Source organism: Pipistrellus kuhlii, unplaced genomic scaffold (genome assembly GCF_014108245.1).
Source record: "Pipistrellus kuhlii isolate mPipKuh1 unplaced genomic scaffold, mPipKuh1.p scaffold_m20_p_53, whole genome shotgun sequence".
NCBI classification, from domain to species: Eukaryota; Metazoa; Chordata; class Mammalia; order Chiroptera; family Vespertilionidae; genus Pipistrellus; species Pipistrellus kuhlii.
Genome location: NW_023425555.1, coordinates 1720842 through 1747519, shown reverse-complemented (window position 1 = coordinate 1747519; position 26678 = coordinate 1720842). Strand labels below are relative to the sequence as shown.

The following is a 26678-nucleotide window of genomic DNA, read 5'->3' as shown; positions in this document are numbered from 1 at the left end:
CCCCCTCACTGGCTGCCCCTCCCCAACCCCCCAGATGGTTCCTGCCCTCCTCCGGCTTGGAGATGTGGGAGGGCCCCCCCTCCCCGCTTTATTTGCTCTCTGCCTGTCACCCCAGGAGAGGATGAGGCCGCAGGGGGCAGGGTCGTATTTGCAGCCCTCAGAGCAGCCCGATGCACAAAGTACTCAATAAAGTGTTCGTTAAGTAACGGTCCACGCCCTGATCCCAGCATTCCTGGGGCCGTGGGTCGGGGTCGGTGGCAAGAGGCTGTGGGAGGCACAGAAGTGTGCCAGGGTGAACTGGCACACAGCCTTCACATGGGGTTGAATAGTGTGCCCTGCCCTCCTTGATTTAGCATCTGTTTCCCAATTGGTGTCCACTGGGAACCTCGGAATGTTGCTTTATTTGGAAGTACGGTTTTGCAAATGTATCCCGGGTAAGATGAGGTCATACCTTACTAGGTGGGCCCTAAACCAATGATGGTGTCCAGAGAGGGAAATTCACAGACACAGGGAGACAGAACACCACGTGACCACAGAGGCAGAGGGCGGAGGTGACCCCGGCCTGCCAACACCCCCATTTCAGACTGCAGCCCGGACTGTGAGGAGGGCTTCCTGTTTTGGCCCCGGCGTTGTGGTGAGCTGTGAGGCCCAGGAGACTGACAGCCATTGGCCTCAGCTGCTGTCAGGGTCACAGACATAAGTCATTTGGCTAATTGGTGCCCCACCCCTCCAACCTGCCTCCTCCGTTCTCAAGCTCAGAGCTAACCTGAGCAGGTGCTCTGATACGGCCAAAGCTCTGAACACCGCCTCGCCTGCCTTCCTCCAGGCGTCTCCCTCATCCCTCCTTCGCTCCAGTCTCTCCTCACCTTCTCACCAAGCCTTCCCTCAGCCCCGTTTACAATGGTCACCTCTTGGTGCTCGCTTCCCTTCGGCAGCACCGAAACTAAAGATTAAAGATACAGAGAAGGTTAGCATGGCCCCTGCACAAGGATGACGCAAATTCATGAAGCATTTCGTATTTTTAAAAAAATAAAAAACAATAATAAAATAAACTTTTGGCCCTGCCGGTGTGGCTCAGTGGTTGAGCCTATGAAGCAGGAGGTCATGGTTCGCATTCCTGGGTTTCGGGCTGCGTCCCCAGTAGGAGGTGTGCAGAAGGCTGCCGATCAATGCTTCTCTCCCTTTCCCTTCCTCTCTAAAAAAGAAATAATAAAAGAACGAACAAAAATAATACTCAAAAGCAATGTTTCAAATGGTAACCTGTCCCCTCCCCTCAACCCAGCTCCATGTCCTTCTAGCTTCTCCCTCGCTGTCCACCAGCAACGCCGCCGCTGCTGGCTCACTCCCTGGCTTAGCTCCTTCCTCGGTGGGAGCGGGTGTTGGCTTTGCTGTCCCGCAGGGGCTGGGCACCTAAGGGTGCTGAACGAGCAGGTAGTGACTGGCTGACGGAAACCCACCCAGGGGTGTGTGGCGGGCAGACTCACGCCCCCTCCCAGGGCGTCCCAGGAAATCGGGACACGGCCACGGGGTCAGGGCTGCTCATCAGCTGACCTTACGCCAGGGGGTGAGGCTGGGTGGCCCAGTGGCCCGCGGGGGCGGGAGAGGCAGGGGTGATGCCGGGACTCTGTCCGCTGCTGGCTCTGAAGAGGGAGGCGGGGCCCCAGGTCAGGGGGGCAGGCGCCTCTCGGGGCTGGAAAAGGCCAGGACCAGGAACACTGCTGCCCGCTGGCACCTGGAGCCGAGCCGGGAGCCTGGGCGGGTCTGACCTCCGGCCCCGCCTGCTGGAGAGTTGGAGACTGAGTGGAAAAGTCTGGTCCTAATGAGCAGTTCCATCCCCTCTCCCTCCCATCCCGGATTCCAGACGCAAGCAGTCATTTCCACCGAAATGCCTTGCATTCCAGATCTCTGGCATACCGAAGGCAGGCCAGCCTTCCGTGGGGCGGCTGGGGGTGGGGGAGCCACGTCAGCCTCCTTCCGAAGCCAGAGGTGAAAGGTCCCCTCCGATTCCTGGGAATGACACTTGCTGAGCACCAGCTGGGTTAGCCCTGGGCAGTTCTAGGATAAGGATTTTTTAAAAATCGGGACTGTCCCGCCCAGAGCAGGACGTCTGGCCCCCTTATTCTAGGAGGTAATTCCGCCTAGAAATTCCACGTGCAGGGGGCTGCACAGGGGCTGGGACGGCGCCATGATCCACCTCTGGGGACCTCTCCTGAGGGCCCTGGCCCCTGGCTGCTCTCCCGGGCCGGGGGCTGCAGAGAAGCGGGGCAGCCTGCACCGAGGCCCTGCGACCGCCGGGCCAGCCGGGCCGTGGACCTGGGGCAGGCCTCACGCGCTCTGAGCCTCCGTCTCCTCAGGAGCCAGAGGGAAGGACTCCTCGGGGGGTTCACGCCGGGTAAACGCTGAGCTGAGTCAAACCGGCTCTGCTGACTCCGAGGCCTGTTCTCACCCTCCGCACCGGCCGACGGGCTGGAATGTAGGGGAAGGGTGAGGCCCCGCAGCCGGAGCTGGCCCGGCGGCCGGCGTGGACCTTGCCCCCTGGCCTCCGGGGCGGACGAGGAAGCTGGAGCAGAGCAGTGAGGCCCAGGCACAGCGCTCAGAGGCGGGCAGGGCTGGATGGGGAGGGCCAGCAGAAGAGTGGGGGGGGGGAGATGCAGTAGGGCAGGGAGGAACGGAGAATGGGGAAACTGAGGCGAGCGAGAGCCAGAGGCCTGCCCCAGGCCCCAAGAGAGCAAGATGGCCCAGGCCTCCTGCTCTTGGCTCTCCGCCTGGCAGTGGCCACAGAGGCACAGCCACTTTGGCCATTTGCTGTCCCCACAGCGCAGCCCCTATGGCCGGGAGGGAGCTGATCTCCCACTGCAGCTGTGGGGCTGAGGAGAGGGGGCGCTGGCCTCCCAACACCTGCCAAAGGGCCCCCCTCACCTTACGGAGGCCCCTGACCCGGGCGGGGACCTGCCCGTCCATCAGGGGCCAGGGTGCTGTAGCGTCTCTCTGCCCTGGCACCGGTGGTATCGGTAACCAACGGTAACCGATGGCTGCCGCAATCACCACAAACGAAGACTCTTAAAACGCACAGATGCGCCCTCTTACGGAGCTGGAGGCCAGCTGTCCATCATCAGTGTCCCCGGCCGAAAGCCAGGCGTCTGGCGGTTCCTGCTGGAGCCTCGCTTCTCACCAAGGGGAACCCCGTTCCTGCCTCTCCGGTTCTGGGGGGCCCGGTGCCCCTTCTCCCAGGACCCCGCCTCTCGCTCCCGCAGCCACGGCTCCCCCTTCTGAGGACGCCTGTGGGTGCCTGTGAGGATCTTGCAATCAGGAAGTTCTCTCCACCTCCGAGTCGTGAATTTAACTCCATCTACAAACTCCCTTTTGCCACATGAGTAAGGTGACCAGACATCCTGATTTTTAACCATTTGTCCCTCGGCGTTTTAAAGAAGTCCCGATTTTGGGGACAAAAATCGGGACTTTTTTAAAACACCGCAGGATGCGGGACAAGTGGTTAAAAATCGGACGTCTGGTCACCTTACACATGAGGTAACTGCACAGGCTCCAGGGGTAGGCCCTGGATGTGTTGGGGGACATTATTCAGGCCACAACTCCTGCTCCCTTCCAGACCCTTCTGCCCCACTAAACCCTTCCCGCCCGGCTGGTCAAATTAACCAGGAACAGTCAGCAATGGAACACCGGGTGATGGAATTCCACACCGTCATCAAGAATCGTGAGGGAGAACAGCGGCCAAGCTGAAATAGGTTAACCGTTGAGGAGTTACCGTGTGAGCTGAATTTTTATTTAAAATAAAGAAAAACTGCCTGGCTGGTGTGGCTCAGGGGTTGAGCATCAACCCAAGAACCAGGAGGTCATAGTTCAATTCCCAGGCAGGGCACATGCCCCGATTGTGGGCTGGACAGGTGCAGGAGGCAGCCAGCGATGATTCTCTCTCATCACTGATGCTTTTCTCTCTCTCCCCCTTTCTGAAATCAATAAAAATATATCGTAAGAAAGAAAAGAGACTTCTCTGTGACACCGGGAGGAAGGTGTCTCTGGAGCCAGGTCCGGTTCCCGTCCTCCCTCTGCCACTTGCTAGCTGTGTGATTCCAGGGAATTCCCTGAGCCTTTCTGATGCCTCAGTCTCCCCACCTGTAAGATATCTGTGCCTGCTGCACAGGATGGTGTAAGAATTAAGTGAGGTAATATGTGTGAAGAGCTTCAAACAGTGCTTGCCACCAAATTTAACTGTTAGATATGTAAGTATATATCACATATAAAATAGTAAATATGGCACTAGCTGGTCTGACACGGTGGTTAAAGCATCAACACAAGGACTGACGGGTCTCCGGTTCGATTCCGGTCAAGGGTGTGTACCTTGGTTGTGGGCTCCATCCCAGTCCGGGTCAGGGTGCCCTGGTCACGTGCATGAGGGAGGCAACCGATTGATATGTCTCTCTCACATCGATGTCTCTCTCTCTCTGTCTCTGCCCCTTCCTTCCGCCCTCTCTAAAAATCAATGGAAAAATATCCTCAGGTGAGGATTAACAGCAACAAAAATGACGTGAATATAAATACATATGTGCACTTATATTTATGTAGGCTGCGTAAAACTTAAGCCAGAAGGCTGTACTCCAAAAAAACTGTAAGTGGTTATATCTCTGGGTGGTGGGATGGTCATAGTGGGCACATCTTCTTACGTCTCTGCCAGTTCTATTTATGTCCAGTAAACATTAGTTATTTGCAATAATCAAGATGAAATTTAAAAACCTAACAGTCTAACAAACAAACAAAAGCAAGCTGGAACCCTCCCGGGCCCTAAGCCCGGCGGTGGCTGGGCCTCCCGAGGGAACCCTCTGGCCCCGGAGGCGAGCTCTCGTGTTCTCAGGACTCCCTCCCGTTTCACTTCCTGCAGCTCTCGGCCGTGAGCGCTGGGAACCTGGCTGGGAACAGACAGCAGACCCACTGGCTGCGTAAAAACGCCCCTCACATCTGACTCCTGGGTGTGTTGACTCTGGTGGTGCCAACCCCGTGGAGGGTAACTGACCTCCTCGGGCTTGTAGGAGGATGAGCGAGGACGAGGCTTGCCCAAGGTCACAGGGAGCAGTGGCAGGCTTCTGCTGCCATCAAAGCCACAGGGAACTTGAACATGACCAAGATGGGGCAGGCTTTACTGGCTGGAGGCCCTTAACCTTGGGAGCTGTGGCTCTTTCTACTTGCCCATCTTCAGACCCTTGGGTGCTAAACCCATTTTACAGATGGACAAATAAGAGTCCCTAAATAGGGGAGATCATACGTCAACCGAAGGACTTATATACATGCATATAAGTACAACCAATGGACACAAAACTCTGGGGAGGGAGGGTATGTATGGGAGGGGGTAGGCAATGGTATATGTACAAAGATAATAATTTAGCCGAAACCGGTTTGGCTCAATGGATAGAGCGTTGGCTTGGGGACTGAAGGGTCCTGGGTTCGATTCCGGTCAAGGGCATGTACCTTGGTTGTGGGCATATCCCTAGTAGGGGGTGTGCAAGAGGCAGCTGATTGATGACTCTCTCTCATTGATGTTTCTAACTCTCTATTTCTCTCCCTTCCTCTCTGTACAAAATCAATAAAATATATATAAAAAGATAATTTAATAAAAAATTAAAATAAATAAACTGCTAAAAAATAAAATACTTCAAGTAAAAAAAATTAACTTAGAATAAACTGATGAATAAAAGAGTCCCTAAATAATAAAAATGCTCCGTGAAGGTGCAATGCAAGAGTTGACCTCAAGATGGCAGCACCAGACCTTGTTTTAGCTTCCTACTGGACTTCGCAGCCTCTACCGCCCTCTGGTGGTTATGGGAAAACATGTCCAGGGCGCCAGGCCTAGGAACACAAGGAAACTGAGGCAGAGTTGTGGCGGGTGGAGGGCAGGACACTTGGTGAAAGAAGCTCAGCTGAGTTGGCGCCACGTGGTGGCCTTGGGTTGACTAGCCAGTCTCCAGCCCCAGGCACAGAGAGGGGGGCTAGCCAGCAGTCCTGAGACTTCACCAAGGTGACCATTCAGGCCTGTCCCCGGTGCCTGCGGCAGCCCCAGGGAAAAAGCTCTCGTCAGGAGGCAGGCCCCGGTCCCTGCAGGGCTTAGCCAGAACCTCCCTGTGAGATGGTGAGCCGGCAGAGCATCTGTGATACACGGAAACGGGGCAAGGGGAGGAGACTGGGAGCAGGGACCCAGCCTGCCCGCCCCCACCCCCGGGCCTCCTTGGTGGGACTGGGCCTCCAGGGGCAGCCACCGCTGGGAGACATAGTTGCTGGGCAGAGCAGGAGCAGACGGGCTGGGAGCACAGGTGGGTTGTGCAGTGACCCTTCCCTGGCCACGCTGTCATGGACAAGAGGAGGACATCTTGCCCATTTAACAGATGAGGAAACTGAGGCGCAGAGAGGGGCACCACCACCCAGAGTCCCAGCCAGTCTCTCAGAGACCACGCGCTGGGCCATCTCCGAGCCTCCCCCTGGTGTCCGAAGCCACTAAGCCCCTCACCCCAGGCCTGACGCTTAGTAACACTGGACAGACGGGGCTGGGCCCAGCCTCACGGCGAATCTTTTTCTTTATTTCAAACAGACCGAGGGTGGGGGGTGGGTTGGAGGGTGAGGAGGGGAGCGGGATGCTCAGGATGAGCCAGGGATGGGCTCATCCCAGCCGGGATGTCCCACTTCCCTTGCCCAGGGCGGGGCCCAGCCCGTTCCCACCCACAGGGTCAGGGGGGCAGCCCTGTGCCCCTCGGGGCTGCGTCCCCAGGGCCCAGGCCCGGTGCCCGGCGTCAGGCACAGAGCGCCGTGGGTGGGGGAGGTAGCGTGGCCGGCACCCTACACAGGCGCCGGCTCCGGCTCCGGCTCCGGCTCCGGCCCCGCGCGGCAGCAGCGTCTGCGCGGTCCCGGTTCCGCCCGGCTCCTCCCGGCTCCTCCCGGGCCCTCACTGGAGCGCCTCGTCGGCGATGGCCTTCTCCACCCGCTGGTACCAGGGCCGGATGCGGGTGTGCCGCATGAGGTCCTCAAAGGCCTCCAGGCCCTCCATCACGCGCAGCACGCCGTACACCGCCTGCGGGCGCAGAGGGCGTCCAGACCGCCGCCTGCCAGCCGGGCCCTGGGCCCGCCCCCCCCCCGCCCCCTCCAGAGCCCCACCCCCCCAGGGCTCGTTTGCCCCGGGGCTTTGAACGAAGCGCGGGCTGACTGTAGATTCTGCCCCTACACACACCCTGTTTTGGGGTAACCCCCCCACCGGGTTTCCTTTGAGAAAACGCCTCTCCCCGCTCTCGGGTCCCGAGACCTCCCCCCAGCGCGGGCTGCCATCAGGGTGGGGAGGACGCCGGCTTCAGGGAGCGTGGCCATGGGCGTGGCAGCCAGGACGTTTGCTGGGCAGCCTGGGCCTGGACCAAGGCTGGCCTTGGGCTGAGGCCAACTCCACGGAGTAGGAGAGCCACAGGGCCCTGCGCCCGGTGATACCCCTGGGAGCCTGGATCCAGCCAGGCCTGAAGCCAGCCCCTCCGCTGAACGTGTCCGTGTGGGAACCAAGGCAGCTCCTTGTAGCTGGTTCTCCGGAAGCCCTGCTCACCGGCGGCCCAGCTGCCTCTGGCGTGAGTATTGCCTCCACCTGCGCTCCCCCTGCCCGGGCTGCCCCGGCCCAGAGTCTGCGCCCTCGGCCTGGGCACCCCCACCACCACACTCACCAGGTCCGCCAGGTTGGGCTTCTGGCCCCCCATGAAGGGCCGGTCCTTGCCCACAGCGGCCACCCACTTGTCGGCGGCCTCGTACAGGTCCTCCCGCACGTCGTCCTGGAGGTGGTGCCTGGGGGGAGGGCGGCCCATCAGCGAGGCTCCGCCGGCCAGGGGAGGCCGAGGGAAGGCCCGCGCCCGCGCACCCTCACCTGCTCTTGAGCCGCTTGCTGATGAAGTACATGGCGGCGGCGCCCACGTACTTGGCCATGGCGCCCTCCACCGCCCCGAACTTGCCCTCCCGGACGATGTAGTCGAAGGAGGCCAGGGCCTCGGCGGGCGTGCGGTACACGTTGGGGGAGATGAGGTGCACCAGCCAGTCGTCCGCCCACTGCCGCCATCTCATCTCCTCCCTGCGGGCAAGCGGGGCACGGGCTGGCCAGGGGGCTCCCTGAGCCGGGGCTGGGAGCAGGGGGCAGACCCACTATCTGGCCCCCCAGTGCGTGATGGGAGCTGAGGCCTCAGCAGCGCGTCCTTATAGAGTGAGGTGACCAGACGTCCCGACTTTTAACAATCTATCCCGCGTCCCGACTGCGCCGAAACCGGTTTGGCTCAGTGGATAGAGCGTCGGCCTGCGGACTGAAAGGTCCCAGGTTCGATTCCGGTCAAGGGCATGTACCTTGGTTGCGGGCTGACCCCGTTAGGGGGTGTGCAGGAGGCAGCTGGTCGATGTTTCTCTCTCATCGATGTTTCTAGCTCTCTATCCCTCTCCCTTCCTCTCTGTAAAAAAATCAATAAAAATATATATTAAAAAAGTTATATTTTAAAAAAAAATCGTGACTGTCCCGCCAAAACTGGGACGTCTGGTCACCTTATTACAGAGACTCAGCCCAGCTTGTGGCCTCCCAAGCTGCTGTCCCCGCACAGCCTCTCATCCAGCCTGGTCCCTCTGGGGGAGACCCCTCCCCCGGAGCCCCCGCCCCGCCCCGCCCCCTCCCCCGGCGGCCAGCCCCACTCACGTCCTGGCCTCCTTCCCGCCGTACACTTTCTGGGCTTCCTTCTCGTCCAGCATGAGCCAGTACTTGTTGCAGAACTCGGTCACCTCCTTGCCCTGGTCGTTGGTGGCCTTCATGGGTGGATAGTAGGTGACGATGACATCCAGGGGCTGCCTTCGGGGTACATCCAGAGTCTCACCCCAACTCCTTCCTCCGCCCGGAGACCCCGCCCCGCCCCGCCTCCTTAGGGTGACTCTCCACCCCCAGCCCCTCCCCAGCCCGGCCCAGCCCGGGAGGGGAGGGGAGGGGGGGAGCCAGAACCGGCCCTTAGAAGTGCAGCCTGGGACCAGGGGATGGGGGGTGGGGCAGACAACAAGGACTCCCTGACCGGGAGGTGTGCGGAGAGGAAGGGGAGTCTGAGCAGGACGCCCTTGACCGTTCGGGACATGGAAGCAGCAGCCCCACCCGCGCCTGGAGACCGTCTCCGGGAGCGCCTTACCCCGACACCAGGTGGGACTTGAGGGCGCTGATGATGACGGAGGAGTCGTTCAGCTGTTGCTGGAGGAGAAGGGGGTGATTCAGACGGGGATGGGGCGGAGGGCTCACACCATGCCCAGCATTCCTCAGACGGGTGTGTGGGGGGGGGGCGGGGGGGGGGGGACCAGGGTACTGTGGTCCACTCCTGGGGGGTTACCCCATAACCCCTGTCCACGGAGCTCTCCCCACCCCCAGGACACAGCCCCCACTCTCAGGGCAGCCGGTCAGCAGGGAGGCCCGAGTGTGGCTCATGGGGAGGAGGGGGCAGGGAGGACCTCGGGTCTAGGCCCCGCCTGCTTCTCTACTTGGCCTCCAGGGCCCTGAGGAGCAGGGTGGGTGCCAGGAGCACCATGCTGGGAGCCAAGCACGGGCCCGGCTTTCCCTACAACCTGGAGAGCGTGGTCCTCTGCGGACGGATGAAGCAGCACACCCAGAGAGGCTGAGTGGCTGGCCCCAAGTCACACAGCCGGTGAGGGGCAGAGCCTCGTCTTGAACCCAGACCACCCTGATTTCAGAGCCCACATTGCTCAGCTCTGTGGTGCTCTGTACCCCTGGACCAGGCTGGTGTCCGGTGCTGGTGGGGAAGGACGGCAGCCTCCGTTTACTGAGCACCTACTGTATACCGGCTACTTCCCCCCAGCGCCCTCAGCGGAGGCCAGGAGCCCCAGTTCCTCCCGGGGCTGAGCCGGGAGGACTCCAGGGCACCCCAGGACATGGCGGGGGCTCCCGAGGCTCACCAGGCTCTCTCCTTCCTGGGCCAGCAGGATGGGCACCTTCCTGTAGGCGGAGAACTTGATCTCAGCCCTCCGCACAGGGTTCACCTCCACCACCCGGTAGGGCAGGGCGTGGAAGTCCAGGAAGGCGCGCACCTTGCTGCAGAAGGGACACGTCTTGTACTGGTACAGAGTCAGCTGCAGGCGGTCCGACAGGGAGAGCTGGGTGGGAGCAGAGGGAGGGGGGCTTCTGAGGCCGTTTCCCAGGCCTGGCCCTCCCCGCCCCCCCAAAGCCAGGCCTTGCCCCAAGCAGACTTGTTCCCAGGGGAGCCCTCTCAGACGGCCCTGAGGGAAGGGGGGTGATGGAGAGCCGAGGCTCAGCCTCCATCCAGATGCCCCGCCCCAGCGCAGCCAGAGTGGGTTCTGCCTCCAGCCAGCGGTTCTCAGCCTTCCTAACGCCGCAGCCCTTTAATATAGATCCTCAGGCTGTGGTGACCCCAACCATGAGTTATTTTTGTTGCTACTTTATAACGGTAATGTTGCTACTCTTATGAATCGTAACGTAAGTATCTGTGTTTTCCGATGGTCTTAGGCGACCCTGCTAGCGCTAGCGGTTCTCAACCTGTGGGTGCAACAGTAGCAAAATGACAGTTATGAAGTAGCAACGAAAATAATGTTATGGCTGGGGTCACCACAACAGGAGGCGCTGTTAAAGGGCTGCGGCATTAGGAAGGCTGAGAACCACTGCTCTAAGGGGCAAGGGTTGTATCAGGGCCTCGGGCCAGGATCCGCAGGAAAGCCCCCTGTGAGCTTGCTGCATATTCTAGTTCGAAAGTGACAGCTGCAGTCCACTGCCCTCAGTGTCCAGGTGGGAAACTGAGGCTGGAGCCGTGGAAGTGAGACACAGAGAACTCTACTCCCCTCCCACCCTCCCTGACACTCTGGGTGCAGGGATAAGGGGGTGAATGGGAGGAGGGGGCGGGGCACAGCAGAGAAAGGCTGTGCTGGTGCAAGTTACAAAGAATTGCAAGGAAACCTGGCTGGGGAGACACGTCCATGTCCCTCCGAATCTAGGGGTCATCGTTCCATAAAAAATGCTAATAATAATATCAATCAATAAATACACAACCTTAGGATTGGAAGACGATGGGGAGCCGACAAAATGTTTGGAATGGGGATAAACTGAAAGAGGCTTTCTTTTCTCTTTTCTGTGATCTCAAAATCTCCCCGTTATAAAGTCTTTAAACCAGTTAGAAACACAGCTTTAGGCCAAAGACGATTCCAGTGAGCAGGCGGCAGTAACGGCCCCATTTCATGGATGAGGACACTGAGGACTCGGAGACAAAACCAAGTCACTCGCCCAAGGTCACGAGCGGACAGCGGAGGCGACTCCGGACCCGGCCGCCTCCCGAGGTCCCGCAGCTCCGCGCCGCCCCCGCGCCCCTGCCCGCGCGGCGCTCGGCCGGCCCGGCTCACCTGCGCGGCGGCGCGCTGGGCGCGCAGGTCCTGGGCGCGCAGGTGCCACCGCGCCGTGCAGTACAGCCCCACCGCGCCGCCCAGGGCCAGCGCCGCCCGCCCCAGGAGCCGCCGGCTGCCCTTGCGGGCGATGGCGGCGGGGCCCGGGCCGCCCGCCGCCCCTGCGAAGCCAGCCCGGCTCTGCGCCGGGAGCCGGGGCGCCGGGAGGCCGCCCAGCCGCCAGGCCAGAGCGCGCCCGCTGGGCCGCAGCACGCGTGCAGCCTGGGCCATGTTCTCGCTACCGGCGCCGCGGGCGGGCGCGCGAAACCAAGACCGCCGGGCTGCTTAGGCTTCCCTTAAAGGGCCAGGTGTCAGGTGGCAGGCTGGTTGCCAAGGTAACAGTGACGCCGAGCGAGCAGGCCCGGAGGCAAAGTCTTTGCATCTCTCCGCAGTGCCGCAGAAACACCTCCGGGGTGTCTGGGAGAAGCTAAGCGCCCCGGATCCTCCACACGTAGATGAAAAGGTTCTCCGTGGTGACCCGGGTCGAAGGGAGGGAATGCCCGGGCGCCAGCCTCTGCTCGGCCACGCAGCTCCGGATGTGGGCTCTGAGTCCCAACATTGGCCGTAACTTGTGGTTAGTCATTTCTGCCTCATGCACCCAATCGAAAGAGACTGAACCCTTCGGGGTGTCAGGGAGTCACGGCTTCCGGTCCTTGAGGGCCCCGAATCCGCCCCATCCAACCAACAGCAGGAGGGCGCCGGAGACGCAGCTCTTTCTGCCCTCCCGCTCCGCCGCACTGTGTCTCCTACGGCTTGAACCACAAAATCTTCCCTACGTACAGGGGACCTTTAGGAAACAAGGTGTCTAAGATTTCGCCCACGCGGAGGAGCTGGCTCTCCCAGCCGCAAGTCCCCAGTGGTTGGATGAGGCAAATGGGGGAGGCATGAGGGTCCCAGTCTGCACCGACTCTCTGCCGTGCTGGGTCGTCCTGGCTGGAGGCCGGAGGCCCCGACATTCAGGCTTCTCTGCGGGCAGGCCCCGGTTGGCCCCGCCTTGCGGCAAGGCCTGAGGGCGGGATTGGTTGAGGGTGAGAAGGGGCGGAGCCTGGTGGCGGGACCACTAGGACCTCTCGCACACTAGACCTGGTTTACAGAAGGGGAACGGGCGCTTCTGGGTTTGCCCCAGCCACCTGGGTGAACCCCCGTGGGACAGCACACCTCCGCCCGGCGATCAAGTCATCACCAGCAGCGATCAGCCATGTGGAAGCGTGTTCCCCTGATATGATGTGGTACAAATGTCACCTGACCTCTGTAGCTTTCCTCCTGAAACTCATAAGCCCGGGCTAGTCTCGAGAAAAACGCCTGACAAGTCCCAATAGAGGGCGATTCTACAAAACACATGGCAGTCCTCCTCAAAACTGGCAAGGTCATCAAGACCGAGGGAAGTCTGCCGCTGGTGTGGCTGAGTCTTTGAGCATCGACCTGTGAACCGGGAGGTCAGGGTTCCGTTCTCAGTCAGGACTGGATTCCCAGAAGGGCGTGTGCAGGAGGCAGCCAATCAATGATCTCTCTCATCACTGATGTTTCTAGCCCTCTCTCTTCCTCTCTGAAAACAATAAGGAAACTCTGAGCAAGTGTCACAGCCAAGAAGAGCCCAATGAGGCATGACAACTAAATGTAACGGGATCGCCCTGGCTGGTTTGGCTCAGTGGATAGAGCGTTGGCCTGCAGACTGAAGGGTCCCAGGTTCTGGTCTAGGACACATACCCAGCTTGTGGGCTCGATCCCCAGTAGGGGGTGTGCAGGAGGCAGCCAATCAATCAATCAATCAATGATTCTCATCATTGATGTTTCTTATCTCTCTCTGAAATCAATTATATATATATAGATAGATAGATAGATAGATAGATATTTTTTTAAGTGTGTATTCTCATATGTAATTGTCAGGTATTAAAAAAAAAAAAAAAGCAACATGGTATCCTGAAACATTTCCTTATGTACAAACCAAGGAAATCTGCCAAAACCGGTTTGGCTCAATGGATAGAGCGTCGGCTTGGGGACTGAAAGGTCCCGGGTTCGATTCCGGTCAAGGGCATGTACCTTGGTTGCGGGCATATCTCCAGTAGGGGGTGTGCAAGAGGCAGTTGATTGATGACTCTCTCTCATCGATGTTTCTAACTCTCTATCTCTCTCCTTTCCTCTCTGTACAAAATCAATAAAATATATTTAAAAAAAATAAAGTGATATATTATAAAAAAATAAAAATAAAAAAACCAAGGAAATCTGAATAAAATATGGACTTTAGTTAATAATGTATCGCAGAAATCGGTTTGGCTCAGTGGATAGAGCATCTGCCTGCTTACTGAAAGGTCCCAGGTTCAATTCCGGTCAAGGGCATGTACCTGGGTTGCGGGCACATCCCCGGTGGGGGATGTGCAAGAGGTAGCTGGTCAATGTTTCTAACTCTATTCCTCTCTCTTCCTCTCTGTAAAAAAATCAATAAAATATATTTTTAAAAAATAATGTATCAAAAGTGGTTCCTTAATTGTAACATGTCACAGTAATATAAGATGTTAATGATAAGGGAAATGATGGATATATGAAAGCTCTGCAAACTATTTTTTAAATTTCCTATAAATCTGAAACAAAATTAAAAGTTCATCTTTTTTAAACGTGTCTAATTGTGCATTTTGAATATATTGCTTGGCTGGTGTTCTCTTTTTGGGAAGATTTGTTAATAACTTGTCAACTCTGTGATGTTATAGGGTCACTCTCTCTTTTACTTCATGAACCCATAAGTTCAAGCATTTCCCATTTCATTACCTATAGCATCCTCTTACCCTTTAATGTCTGTAAAATCTACAGTTATAGATATAACAATTTCTACGTCTGTTTATGTGTGTCTTCAGGCAACTTGGAGGGTATTGTTGTTCCCCAGCCACCACGCTGGGCCGAACACGGCTCACACGTTTCCGGGACCGGTCCAGGGGGTTAGACGGGATTCCTGACACGCAATGGGCACCAGGAACACACGGCTGCCTTCCTGAAGGGATTAGGGCAGGTACGGGGCCTGGGCCCTGTGGTCGGGAAAACAGGCCACCGTGTCGGGGGGAGCCCAGGTCTGGGGCCTGTGGAGAGGGGAGAGCCACCTGCCAGGCCGTGGGGGCGGGAGGGGGTCTGGAGCAGCCAGATTCCTACTGGCCTCAGGCCACGGAGAAACCCAGGGGCAGATAGTGTTTAAGTTCCTGCCGCTGCTCCGCGGACCCGGAGCGGGACCTGGAAGGCCCAGCCCTGGCTTCTCCCGGGAGGACCTTGGCCCAGAAGCCGTGTGGCTTGTGATGGGCCAGGGGAAGTGGGCTGGGGTCTGGCATGCTCACGAGGTCAGACCATTCTGCCTAGGGATCGCCCCAGCTCTGGGCAGGTGAACCTGAGAGTTCCCTCCCCGACCAGGTGCCCAGACCCCGGGGGGAGGGGGTGGACGAGGAGTGGGGCCACCAGGGTCCCGTCCGCCCTGGAGCGCTTAGAGTCAGCCTGAGTCCGCCCAGGAGTCCCCCCGCGCCCTCACCCAGCTCCCCCCCCAGTGCTGGCTCAGCTGTGCCAGGAGGGGTGCCTGTTGAGCTGCCCCTGCCTGAGAGCCCTGAGAGTTTTCCTCTCACCCCGCCAGCCTGCAGGCCCTGCCTGAGGCAGAATGCAGGAGGCACCCCCAGCGGCCCCCTCCCGCCAGCTCCAGCCGGCCCAGCACTGACTCTGCCCCAGCGATGGCCATGGCTGTCCCGGGACCCCTGCTGTTTCCCAAACTGGCCCCGTACGTGGAGGGCAGGGAGAGACCAAAGAGAGAGCCGGGCCACTCCGGAAGGTGGGGCAGGTCTACCAGCGAGGAGCTACCGGCTGGTCCTGGGCGCCGAGAGACGAGCAGACCTCCGGTCGCCGCCAGACCTTCACGGCTGTCACATGTGCCACCGGGGGCTCAGGAGCAGCTCCTCAGGCTGTGCACTGATCAGTGAGGGGGGCAGAGGGCACAGGGGTGAGGGGAGGGCAGAGGGCATGGGGGTGAGGGGGGCAGAGGGCACGGGGGTGAGGGGGGCAGAGGGCACGGGGGTGAGGGGGGCAGAGGGCACGGGGGGGAGGGGGGCAGAGGGCACGGGGGTGAGGGGTGGGCAGAGGGCACGGGGGTGAGGGGGGCAGAGGGCACAGGGGTGAGGGGGGCAGAGGGCACGGGGGTGAGGGGGGCAGAGGGCACGGGGGTGAGGGCTGGGCAGAGGGCACGGGGGTGAGGGGGGCAGAGGGCACGGGGGTGAGGGGGGCAGAGGGTACGGGGGTGGGGGGGGGCAGGGATTCGCAGCACCGGGCCCAGGCTGCTCATGCTGCAGATGCTGTCCTGCCCTCCCACAGTTCCCAGGGGGCATGGCCACTCTGTCCTGGCTTTGAGAGTCTGCCCAGTGACTCCTGGTGATCCGGACACTGCCCCTTCCCCAGGTAAAACCCTTTGGGGCTCCACGGTCAGTCTCCCCCACATCCAACAGCCACCAAAGCCTCAAGGATCCCTTTTAAGGTCAAAGAGAGCGGCTGGGAGGAGCCCTGGCCTGCTGGCGGGAGGAGAGGCCAGGGCGGGGGGCTGGGGTACCCCCGGAGCGCGCGCGGGCTCTGGTGGCCACATCGTGGGAAAGCTTTGCTCATCTCCACTTCCTGCCCTTTCGCCACCAGACAGGCAGCCAGGCGATGGCCAAAGAGGCCACGGCCACCGCCGCCCACCAGCTCAGAGCTGCCGGAGCCCCTTCCCTCCAGCCGCTGCCCGAGCCCCAGTGCAGGCTTCAGAGCGGCGGGTGGGGCAGAGCCAATGGCCGTCGGGGGCCAGGACACCCTCGGTTCCCTCAGGCCAGACGCCAGGCCCCTCTGTCCCCATGGCGGCATCCGGAGGCCCTGCCCTGGGGCTGAGCCCCGTCACCCCGCCCAGGGACAGCCAGAGCCCCAGTGAGGAAACTGCCCGCCAGGACAAGCTGGGGCCGCCATGGGAACACTTCTGGGCACCCGGGCCTGGACCACTGGACGGGGGCCCGGTGGTGGGTGGTCTCGGCGACCCTCAAGGGCCAGGCCCAGTCCTTGCAGCACCTTGGGTGCTGGGAGCCCAAGCGCCAGGTGTCAGAGCAGGAGGGTGGGGAGCGCAGTGCTCACCCCTTGCTGTCCCGGCTCTGGGTGCGGCTGGAGTGCCCGGCTTAGGGTCTTGGGGGCCCCCAGGAGGGGCCACATCCATAGGGATCAGCCAGGGCCGCTCCTGCCCATGGGCTGGAGGAGGGGAGGGGCAGCTCAAGGCAGGGCCCTTCCAGATGGGCGTCTGAGGAGGGGGTTCCCCTGTGCCAGGGCTGGCGGGGGCCCTTGGAGAACTCAGAACACAGTGTCCTTCCCCGTCAGGAATGTTCACGTCAGTGCCCCACCCTCCCCTGTGCCCTCTGAGAACCAGGAAACAGATCAGAGGGTCTCACCACACACACCCCCCTCCATCCCCCGCCGTGGATCCGGAAAGTCAGAGATGACAGCCCGTCCAGATCGGGCCACTGAACACAAACAGAGCGGAGGGAAGGGGCACGGAGCATGTGCCAGGAGCCTGTCTCGGCAGAGCCGGGGCGCTCGGGGGGAAGTCCCCGTGCCTCCCTGGCCTTCCTGCCCCTCCCTTTTGCCCAATCCTGACCGCGGGGAGAGGGGCCGAAAGCTTACCAAACGCCCCGCAGGAGTGGCCGGCAGTTACCTCACCTTTCCTGGATTTGGCAAAGGCCATGCCGCCCCACCCAGCGGGAGCTGGGGAACGGGGACCTTAAATAGGGCCCCTCAGGCCAGCTCCTCACTCCTCTTCCTCCTTCACCGCCTCCTGGCTCAGCAGCTGCCCGGTGGCCTCAGCCCTGCAACCATGGCCCTCCGTCTCCTGTGGCTGAGCCTCACCCTGCTGGGGGCCCTGCAGACCCAGGCCCAGGACTCCGCCCCGAACCTGATCCCAGCCCCGCCGCTGGCCAGGGTCCCGCTGCAGCGAAACTTCCGGGCTGACCAGGTGAGGCACCTGGCGGGCGCAGGGGGAGGGCCCCAGAGCAGGGGGAGCAGAGGGAGTTGAGGCCGAGTCTTAGAGAACATTTAGGAAGGACGGGCCCAGGTTTCAGCTCAGCCTGCCCGCCTGATGGAAACCATGCCCCCCACCCCCACCCCAGCCTCGCTGACCTGCTGGGTCCACATTCTCTCCCATAATCCCCATAGTCCCTGCAAGCTGGGGACACCTTCAGTCCCACTGGCCACGGTCACTCCATCCCTGCCCGACTCCGGGCTCCCTGTGCCTCGCAGCCTCCAGCGCCTGCCGGCTTTGTGGGCGCAGGCCCGGTGCAGGCCCGGGTCCCAGGCAGGAGTCCCGGGGCCCTGGATGAGGCGCTCCTGGCTCTGAGCCGGCCGCCAAGGGATGTGAGCAGGTACAGAGCCTTCGGGGCCCCTGCGGCCCCCCCGGGCCTGTCACCGGCCCCCTCGGCCTGTCACGGCCCCCTCGGCCTGTCACCGACCCCTCGGCCTGTCACCGGCCCATGGGCCTGTCACCGGCCCCTCGGCCTGTCACCGGCCCCTCGGCCTGTCACCGGCCCCTGGGCCTGTCACCGGCTCCTGCAGTTCCAGGGGAAGTGGTACGTGGTGGGCCTGGCGGGAAACGCGGTCTCCCAGACGGAGGACGGCCAGTTCACGATGTACACCACCAACTACGAGCTGAAGGAAGACGGCAGCTACAACGTCACCTCCACCCTGCTCCGGTGAGAGCCGCCGCCCGGGAGCATGGGAGCGGGGCTGGGGGAGGAAGGGCGCGGAGACAGGCTGATGTCACGGCCACCGGGTGACAGAAGCTGGCAGGGAGTCACTCTCCTCTGCTCAGTCCCGGGTTCACAAACGGTCCCCTCCTTCCTTCATTCATCCATCAGCACGTACGGATCACTTCTGTGCGCAGACAGTCGCAGGGACGCACACGGACAGGCCTCGGGAAACGGACAGAGGGGGGAAAAGGGGGGTGGGGGGTCTGGGGGGGAGGAGGGTCACTGCCCAGCCTGGAACCCCGTCGGCCCCTCCAGCGGCACCCTGGCTCCCACCGCGCCCAGCCCAGGGGGTCCGAGCCAGCGTGTCCCCCTCACCCATGCACCCCCCACTCCCACAGGAACGAGAACTGTGACTACTTCGTCAGGACGTTTGTCCGCACCTCCCGGCCCGGCCAGTTCCGCCTGGGCAACATTAGGGGTGAGTCCGAGTGATGTGGGCCCCGGGTTGGGGGCCCAGGCCTGGGGTCCTCCCAGAGGGGGAACCGGCCGTCCTGTGCGGGTGGGGGAGGAAGGAGCCGTCTGTCCCACCAGCCGGGCTGACCCCGCCGTCCGCCCCGCAGCTTACCCGGGCCTGCAGCGTTACACGGTTCGCGTGGTGGCCACCGACTACACCCAGTTCGCCATGGTGTTCTTCAAGAAGGTTTCCCAGAACCGGGGGTACTTCAAGGTCACCCTCTACGGTGGGTCTTCACCGCCCGGGGGACCCTCCTGTCCCAGACAGGGGAGGGAAGGGCCCCGGAGGCCAGGGAAAGAGGACTTTCCCAGACCCCCACCAGGAGGGGTGTGAGGCTCGTTCATCCACTCAACCATGCTCATGGAGGGTCTCCGGCCCCCGCCGGCCGTCTTGGCCACAGGAAGGACCAAGGAGCTGCCCCAGGAACTGAAGGAGAACTTCAGCCGCTTTGCCAAGTCCCTGGGCCTCGCCGACGACAACATCGTCTACCCCGTCCCCATCGGTAATGGCCGCTGGGGAGAGGAGGCAGGGGCGGGGGACTGTCCAGGCCTGATGACGTCCCGCAGGGAAACGGGAAGGGGGGCCGCCCCCCTCTAGTCCCCGGAGCCCCCCGGGAGCCGCCCTGGGTTCAGAAACACCACGTCCCAGCCCAGGGGTCTGCGGGGCCCCCGGGATCTGGCTCCCAAGGACTCTTCCCTGAGAGATGGCTCGGGCCGGCCCAGATGGGAGTTTCTGGCCGGTCCCAGCTTCCCAGGCTCATGGGCTGGGCCCCCTCCCCCAGAGCCCCCGGCCTCGCCAAGGCTGAGGGCTCCCAGGGCTCATGGGGTAACGGGCAGGAGACCTCGGTGCTAGCAGGTGGCTGGGAACAAGTGACCCCCAGTGTTCTCAGGCCCTTCTCTGGGTCCCCTCCCCCATCGCCTGTCCCTCTGCTGCCCCAGCCCCGAAGGGAGCTCTGGATCTGCTGCTCCTGGGCCAGGCTGGGGCCTGGGGCCGCCGGGGGGCAGGGCAGGGGTCCTGGTGGTCAGGGGTCACACACCTCCCTGCCTGTTGTGACGAACTGTCTCCCCCACAGACACCTGCATCGATGACGAGTGAGCATGCGGTGAGTATGGATGGGAGGGGCTGATGGGAGCCAGAGTGCAGGGCGGGCTGCTCCGCTACCTGGCACTGTTGCCATGGTGACTCCCTGCCTTCCTTTCAGGTGCCTCCTGCCTTTCTCCTTCCCGGTGCCTTCCTATCAGCCTCTGCCCAAGGTGCCACCCAGCTGCCCCCACAAGCCGGCCGCCCCTGAGAGCCAGGAGCCTTCTCACAGCTCGGCCCAGCGCTGCTCCTGGCCACCCTGCTGATGGAATTGCTCCCCGACTGCTAAATAAACACAAGCCTCAGACCCCCTGTCTGTGTTCCTTGCCCACTGGGCCACCTGGGAGGGCAAGGGTGGCTCTCAGCATCACTCCCAGGCCGCCGTGAGGCCCCAGTGAGGGATGGAGGTCCCAGAGCGTGAGTCCATCTATGGACACTTCCTAACTTCCAATCCTGGGTCCGCTCCTGCCTCTTCTCCCCCTGCAAGGTCAGAACCCAGGCTCCCCCTCACAGGCTTGCACACCTATCCCATCGCCCTGGGCAGGGGGATGGGAGATGCTGGTGCGGTGAGCAGTCTCAGCCTCAGCCACCAGGGGCAGCACAGACCTGGAGCCAGGCCCAACCAGATGCCGCTGTAGCTCAGGGCCAGACTCAGGGGAAGATCAGTTCAGTGGATCCCGGACTAGAGATAGGGGGGCCGTGCCCAAGGCCAGAAAGGCCCCCACAGGAAGGGCACCCAGCTGCCCAAGCACGTCCTAGCGCCCTCTCGGACCCGAAGATTTATCCCTCTCCAGGAATGGTCCAAGTCAAGTGCCGTCACCTGCTCCATCCAGGGGCACAGGTGCTTCTCCAGGCGACTGTGAGGGTGTGGCTGGCCCCAGCAGGGAGGAGTGCGGGCTTGGCACTGACTGAGTGGAGGGTGGCCTATTGGGAAACAGAGAAAGGATGCCCACACTTTATAGTCCGGGGAAGGGGTGGTGTCAGCTGACCTGGGTGAGGGACAGGTCACGAAAATTCTTCAGGCACTGGTTCAGCTGAGGCCTCACAGAGAAGGCAGTGGCACTGACCGTATGCAAGTCACTCTCAGCTGGAGATCACACCTGTGGGTCCCGCTCAGGAGCCACACTTGCTAGCTGGTGACTCAGAGCGGGGCTCCCTGTCCCAGCAGGTACAGGGGTGGGGTGATGGCAGCTGGGCCAGTCGTATCCCACGGCCTTTCTTGAAGGACAGCCACACGCAGCACTCTGCCGACCCTAACTCTTCTGGAGGCTGTGAAGCAAAATGTTCCCAAACCCATTAGGGCATCTCAGATTCCGCCCACGCGGGGGCGGTGGTTGGCCCACCCACAGGTCACCAGAGTCAGGAGGGGCAAAATGGGGACAGAATGAGGGAGGAGAGGTCCCAGGCTGCTTCTGCCCCTCGACCCCTTAGGCTTCCCGGCCAGTAGCCTGGGGATGGCTGGGCTCAGTGAGGAGCTCGACTGAGAGGGCGGAGCCCGGAGGGGGCGGGGCCTGGCGGCGGGCGGGGCGGGGTTCTGGCTGCGGAGGGGCGGGGTCTGATGACGGACGGGGCGGGGTTATAACCGGGGTGGGGCTCCTGGCCTTGTGGGCGGGGTCCCGGCTGCCCAGCCCGCAGGTCGCGTTCCTCCGCGCGGCTCCCCGCTTCCGGCCCCGCGCGACGCCCGCCCCCTCCACCTTCCGCCCGACGCGGGTTTCTGCGTGACGGTCGCGGCGTCTCAGCGTCTCGTGGCCTCTGCGGCGCCCGAGCCCGCAATGTCGGGCCCCAATATGGGCATGCCGTTGCTGCCGAGCACGGAAGACGAGGAAGACAGCTTCGGGGATGCAGGTGACGCAGGGGGACTGCGGAGGCGGCAGCTGCTTTCTCAGGGTCCCTTCCCGGGAAGGTGGAGGGGGCGCGGAGAGGGGTTGGGAAGGAAGGGGCCTCCCATGCCCCGCTCCTGGCTGGGTCCTGGCTGGGCTGCAGGTTCGGGGCGAGCACCTGCCAGCGGGTGTGGGCGCCTGAGCATCGGCTCTGTGAGCGGCGGGCCCCATGTCACCGAGTCCGGGCTGCCTCACCCCCGCGCTTTGGGGTGTGCTCCGTCCTTGGTTCGGCCCCGGAGGGGGCCGCGGGCCGCGGTGGCCCAGCCCGAGGGCGGTTTGAATGTGACCTGTTTACCAAGCAGCCTCTGTGTGCACAGCACTGCGGCGGAGGGAGGTGGGTGAGGAGTGCAGGGAGGACCGTCAGCTTCCTGCTCGCCCTCTGAAGCCTGTGCTCTCATCCGTAAAATCATAGTGACTGATGCCTCGGCTTTGGGATGTGTCAGGATTAAATGGGAAAATGAATGAGAAATGCTTAGCAGGTCCCGAAATGCGAGTGTTCAGTAAATGGCTATTGTCATTCTTGGTGTAATAAAGACTGGGCTCTTCGATGCAGGACTCAGTAAAGGTAGGGGATGGCATCTGCGTTTTGCTTTGGTAACAGCTTTATTGAGCTATAATCCACATACTATACAACTCATCCATTTAAATTGTACGATTCAGTGGGTTTCTCAGTATCCAGAGTGTGCATCCGTCACCTCAATAGTTTTATTTTTTTAAAATATATTTTTATTGATTTCAGAGAGTGAAAGAGAGATAGAAGCATCAATGATGAGAAAGAATCATTGATTGGCTGCCTCCTGCACGCCCCCTACTGGGGTTGGACCTGCAACCTGGGCTTGTGCCCTTAAAGAATCGAACCCGGGACCCTTCAGTCTGCAGGCTGACGCTCTGTCCACTGAGCCAAGCTGGCGAGGGCCTCACCTCAGTAGTGTTAGAACGCTTCCGTCGCCCAGGGCCTGCGTTTAATAGAGTTGACCTCCCACAGGAAAAGTGGCGAGCTGCCCGCTCTGCCCTGGACGGGGCCAGGTGTGTGTGTGAAGCTACAGCAAGAAGGGCCGGTTTGGTTCAGTGGTTAGAGCCTCGGCCTCAGACTGAAGGGTCCCGGGTTAAATTCCGGTCAGGGGCATGCACCTTGGTTGTGGGCACATCCCCAGTGGGGGGTGTGCAGGAGGCAGCTGATCTATGTTTCTAACTCTCCCTCCCTTCATTTCTGTAAAAAAGTCAATGAAATATATTTAATTAAAAAAAGAAAAGGGCCTCCCGGACTCGCACTGAGTGGTCGCTGGCAGAGGCACGGCACTTTGCACGGTGGGAGGAGCGGGGTGAAGGCTTGGACCTGGGCAGCACCTTGGCACAGAGGAAGCCTGGCCCGTGCTGTGGAGACACGCCTCCTCGTCCTTCTCCTGGCTGTGTCTGTTGACACAGACTGTTGACACAGAAGGGGACGTGGTGATGACAATGACCATGGTGGTGATAATGACCATGGTGGTGACAATGACCATGGTGACAATGACCATGGTGGTGACAATGACCATGGTGGTGATAATGACCATGGTGGTGACAATGACATGGTGGTGACAATGACATGGTGGTGACAGTGACTATGGTGGTGACAGTGACCATGGTGGTGACAATGACATGGTGGTGACAGTGACTATGGTGGTGACAATGACCATGGTGGTGACAATGACATGGTGGTGACAATGACATGGTGGTGACAGTGACTATGGTGGTGACAGTGACCATGGTGGTGACAATGACATGGTGGTGACAGTGACCATGGTGGTGACAATGACATGGTGGTGACAATGACCATGCATTAGGTTAGGGGTGTCGAACTCAATCAGAGAAGGGGCCAAAATCTAAAATCCAGCCTAAATCGCGGGCCGAATGGTTTACTGAACAGTCATAAACTGTCATTGTGATGGAAACGCAGCGGAGTGCAGTGATGACAGCGCGGGGCGGGCCACATTGCAAGGCCTGGAGGGACGGATTTGGCCCGCGGGCCTTGTGTTTGACACATGTGCATTAGGTACTTGCTGCAGCCTACCTGAGCCCTTGATACTCTTGAACCCTCACAGCCACCAGCGCTGTCTCCCTTCTCCAGGGAGGTTGCAGGAACTTCCTGGGATGGAGCTGAGCGGGGGCTGAAGCCCAAGGGCCCCACTTCCCAAGTCTGAATCTTGGCTCTGACCTCTGACCAGCTGGAGGACCCTGGGCAAGTCCTTTCCTTCCCCGGCCTCAGTTTCCCCTCCTGTACCACCAGGTGGTTGGATTGCAAAGCCCACCAGAGACTTTCCAGGCCTCTGGCCTCTGAGGTGTGCCAACACTGGGTGACGGGCGCTCTTCCTCCAGAATGCAGACAGATTTAAAACCATATTCGCATCCATATTCCAGACACCCTCCAGCGCTGGCCTTTTCCAGACTCTGCCAGCCACTTCCCCCCGTCCCCAGCTGGCAGCAGAGTGTATCTGAGTCACGGGCTGGCTCAGACTGGCTCCCACAGTGGGCACAGGCCAGCCCTTGGCCCCACGGGACACTGTGTTGCTGGGTGCCGGTCAGGGATGGCTGAGGAGGAGGCAGTGACGGTTTCTGGTGGAGACCAGGAAGGGCTTCTCAGAAGAGGTGTTTGGAGCGAGCTGCTAAATGGCTGCTGTTGCGGTATTGTGGGTGGCAGGGACAGCCAAGCAAAGGCAGAAGGGCTGGAAAGCAGGAGGCTTCATTCATTCATCCATTCATTCATTCATTCATTCAGCAGACGCTCAGGGAGCGCCTCGGGCAAACAGCAGTGAACACAAGACCATCCACTTCTCACGGAGCTCTGTGCCTGGTGGGGGAGGCAGACCAGCACGCAGGCCATCAGAGCCGGAGGCCCGAGGGGTGCGGAAGGGAGTCAGGCATAGAGGGGTGTGGCCTGGGGTGTTGGGAGGGCTCCCTGGGGTGACTTCCATGCTGAGCCGTGAAGCATGAGTAGGACCCTCCAGGAGGAGAGGAGGGAAGACAGGAGGGGTACAGTGCACTCCAGGCAGAGGCAACAGCATGTACAAGGGGCCCGAGGTGGGCAAAGGCAGATGTGAGAGGAGAGGAAAAGGCGGGGGGGGGGGGGGGGGGGAGTGGGTCTTGGAGTCTCCTGGGTGTCTCATTGTGAGGGCAGAGGCATGAAGAGCTGGCGGGATGGGCTTGCCTAGGGCCAGAGGCCTGGGTTGCCTGACTCAGGAAGGGGAGCGTGGCCTCTCAGGTGAAGGAGTGGAAAGGAGGTTGGTATCTGGCAGGACTTCCCAGGCAGGACCTGGCTGACCCTGTGTGCTAGGGCAGTGGTCGGCAAACTCAACACAGCCAAATATCAACAGGACAACGATTGAAATTTCTTTTGAGAACCAAACTTTTAAAACTTAAACTTCTTCTAACGCCACTTCTTCAAAATATGCCAATACCAGTTTGGCTCAGTGAATAGAACATTAGTCTGTGGACTGAAAGGTCCCGGGTTCGATTCTGGTCAAGGGCATGTACGTTGGTTGCGGGCACATTCCCGGTAGGGGGTGTGCAAGAGGCAGCTGGTTGATGTTTCTCTCTCATCATTTCTAGCTCTCTATCTCTCTCCCTTTCTCCCTGTGGAAAATCAATAAAATATATGTTTTTTAAAAAGATGTTTCTACCTCTTTATACCTCTCCCTTCCTCTCTGTAAAAAATCAATAAAATATATATTTTTTATACAACAACAAAAAACAAAATGGACTCGCCCAGGCTGTGGCATTTTGTGGAAGAGCCACACTCGGGGGCCAGAGAACCACATGTGGCTCTCTTACCGCAGTTTGCCGACCACTGTGCTAAGGCGTTCTCTCTCTAAAGCCTTCCCTCTTTTTATGTCCACCCCTTTGCACACAGTGACCTGAGCTGAGGCTCAGGAAGGAGCCCTTTAGCAGTCAGGCTGGGGGTGAGGGGTGTCTGTGAGCACTCTCTTTCCCTTCCTCCAGAATACGCTGCCATCAACTCCATGTTGGACCAGATCAACACCTGCCTGGACCACCTGGAGGAGCAGAACGACCACCTCCACGCCCGCCTCCAGGAGCTGCTGGAGTCCAACCGGCAGACGCGCCTGGAGTTCCAGCAGCAGCTAGGGGAGGACCTCGATGACGACGAGGATGACGATGACGACGAATACTACTACGACGCCTACGACGCCATCTACGAGGACGACGCCGGTGCCTAGGCTCCTCGCAGGCCCGCCCCCTGCCCCTCGGGGCGGGGCTCCGGCCTGGGCACTCACCACCTGATTCAGATGCCTTCTCAAGGGCTGGCCCCAGGTCCCCCGGCGGCTCTGCCTGCCTGAGCCACTCTCAGACCCTCCCTCGTGCGCAGGCACCTCCCCCGCCCCGCCTTCCCTCCCCCCTTGCCTGCCTGTCCCACCCCTGGGCACTCTCCCTCTGCCCAGGCCTCCAATGTCCACATTAAACGTGTCTCCAACAACACCGCGCCTCTGCCTGGATCCTGGTGCGAACCCCAGGGCGACAGCTGGACAGAGCAGTCAGGGCGTTCAGGTGCTGCTGGTGGGCCTGGAGGGGGGAATGGGTTCTTGTTTTCCTTATTTCTTGGCACAGAGAGGACAGGTGAGGTGAGGACTTCCTCCCCAGCCAGGGTGAGACAGCACTGGCCATGCTGTCTGACCTGTGCGATGCCCTTAGCTTCTCTGGGTACTAGGGCTGTCACTAAGACCGCCAAGGCACGGTGCGGGAGCGTGGGCACCACCCTCCTGCTCTTGGCCTCAGTCTCCCCAGCTGGCCAACACCAGGGTTGGTCTGGCTGTCTGATCTGGAAGGGGCTTTCCAAATGGGGCAACAGCAGCAACAAAGGTAACTCTGCCCAGGCTCCAGTCACGGATGACTCATCCCAGGTCACTTGACGAGAAGGCAGGTCACCATTAGTGCACCGTGAACTGGGAACCGGGGGAGCAGAAAGGCCCCCCTTCCTGACTCCAGCCCCCACAGAATCCCTCTGGAGAGAGGGCCCAGCGCTCAGGCCTGGAGTCCAATCCTGGCCACTCACTGGTGTGT

General features: G+C 60.7%; 3 protein-coding genes and 1 non-coding gene across 12 annotated transcripts in view; 3 read left to right on the top strand and 1 right to left on the bottom strand.

Moving 5' to 3' along the window:
• The first annotated feature begins 914 nt into the window (after positions 1–914).
• LOC118706724 lies at positions 915–1023 on the top strand. The gene has a single exon (XR_004984107.1). It is a non-coding gene; the product is annotated as a U6 spliceosomal RNA (small nuclear RNA).
• A 5577-nt stretch (positions 1024–6600) lies between these two features.
• Positions 6601–12180, bottom strand: PTGES2 (prostaglandin E synthase 2). Of its 3 annotated transcripts, none has more exons than XM_036416166.2 (7): positions 11404–12166; positions 9952–10149; positions 9177–9235; positions 8702–8851; positions 7895–8095; positions 7698–7815; positions 6612–7069 (listed from the first exon to the last, which is right to left on the bottom strand). In XM_036416166.2, exons 1-7 carry the CDS (start codon positions 11671–11673, stop codon positions 6944–6946), a joined length of 1122 nt encoding a protein of 373 aa, XP_036272059.1. In that variant the 5' UTR covers positions 11674–12166; the 3' UTR covers positions 6612–6943. The 3 variants fall into 3 exon arrangements, with proteins under 3 accessions (XP_036272060.1, XP_036272059.1, XP_036272062.1); XM_036416169.2 differs by having other exon boundaries at positions 6617–7069; positions 9952–10087; positions 11404–11684; XM_036416167.2 differs by lacking the exon at positions 7698–7815 and having other exon boundaries at positions 6601–7069; positions 11404–12180.
• A 4996-nt stretch (positions 12181–17176) lies between these two features.
• On the top strand, positions 17177–20052 carry LCN2 (lipocalin 2). Of its 6 annotated transcripts, none has more exons than XM_045573651.1 (7): positions 17185–17422; positions 18019–18155; positions 18548–18630; positions 18773–18892; positions 19067–19168; positions 19739–19771; positions 19874–20052. In XM_045573651.1, the coding sequence occupies exons 1-6, from the start codon at positions 17285–17287 to the stop codon at positions 19759–19761; spliced, it is 603 nt and encodes a 200-aa protein (XP_045429607.1). In that variant the 5' UTR covers positions 17185–17284; the 3' UTR covers positions 19762–19771; positions 19874–20052. The 6 variants fall into 6 exon arrangements, with proteins under 6 accessions (XP_045429610.1, XP_045429607.1, XP_045429608.1 ...); XM_045573652.1 differs by having other exon boundaries at positions 17186–17422; positions 19739–19768; positions 19920–20052; XM_045573650.1 differs by having other exon boundaries at positions 17186–17422; positions 19739–19768; positions 19868–20052.
• Positions 20053–21349: 1297 nt separating this feature from the next.
• Positions 21350–26678, top strand: part of BBLN (bublin coiled coil protein) — a 29200-nt gene continuing 23871 nt past the window's right edge. Inside the window, exons 1-2 of one of the 2 annotated variants that reach the window (XM_045573655.1) lie at positions 21350–21591; positions 25602–25801. In XM_045573655.1, the coding sequence (XP_045429611.1) occupies positions 21519–21591; positions 25602–25801 (273 nt within the window). In that variant the 5' untranslated portion in view covers positions 21350–21518. Of the gene's footprint in view, positions 21592–25601; positions 26091–26678 lie in introns of those variants that run through there. The other variant, XM_045573656.1, reaches the window with a different exon arrangement.

Coding starts and splice junctions, on each gene's coding strand:
- PTGES2 (XM_036416166.2), bottom strand. CDS start 11,673: ATGGCCCAGGCTGCACGCGTGCTGCGGCCCAGCGGGCGCGCTCTGGCC. Junction 10,150..11,403: donor CCCAGCGCGCCGCCGCGCAG/GTGAGCCGGGCC, acceptor GCTCCCACCCAG/CTCTCCCTGTCGGACCGCCT. Junction 9,236..9,951: donor CCCAGGAAGGAGAGAGCCTG/GTGAGCCTCGGG, acceptor CTTCTCCTCCAG/CAACAGCTGAACGACTCCTC.
- LCN2 (XM_045573651.1), top strand. CDS start 17,285: ATGGCCCTCCGTCTCCTGTGGCTGAGCCTCACCCTGCTGGGGGCCCTG. Junction 18,893..19,066: donor CTTCAAGGTCACCCTCTACG/GTGGGTCTTCAC, acceptor TCTTGGCCACAG/GAAGGACCAAGGAGCTGCCC. Junction 19,169..19,738: donor CGTCTACCCCGTCCCCATCG/GTAATGGCCGCT, acceptor TCTCCCCCACAG/ACACCTGCATCGATGACGAG.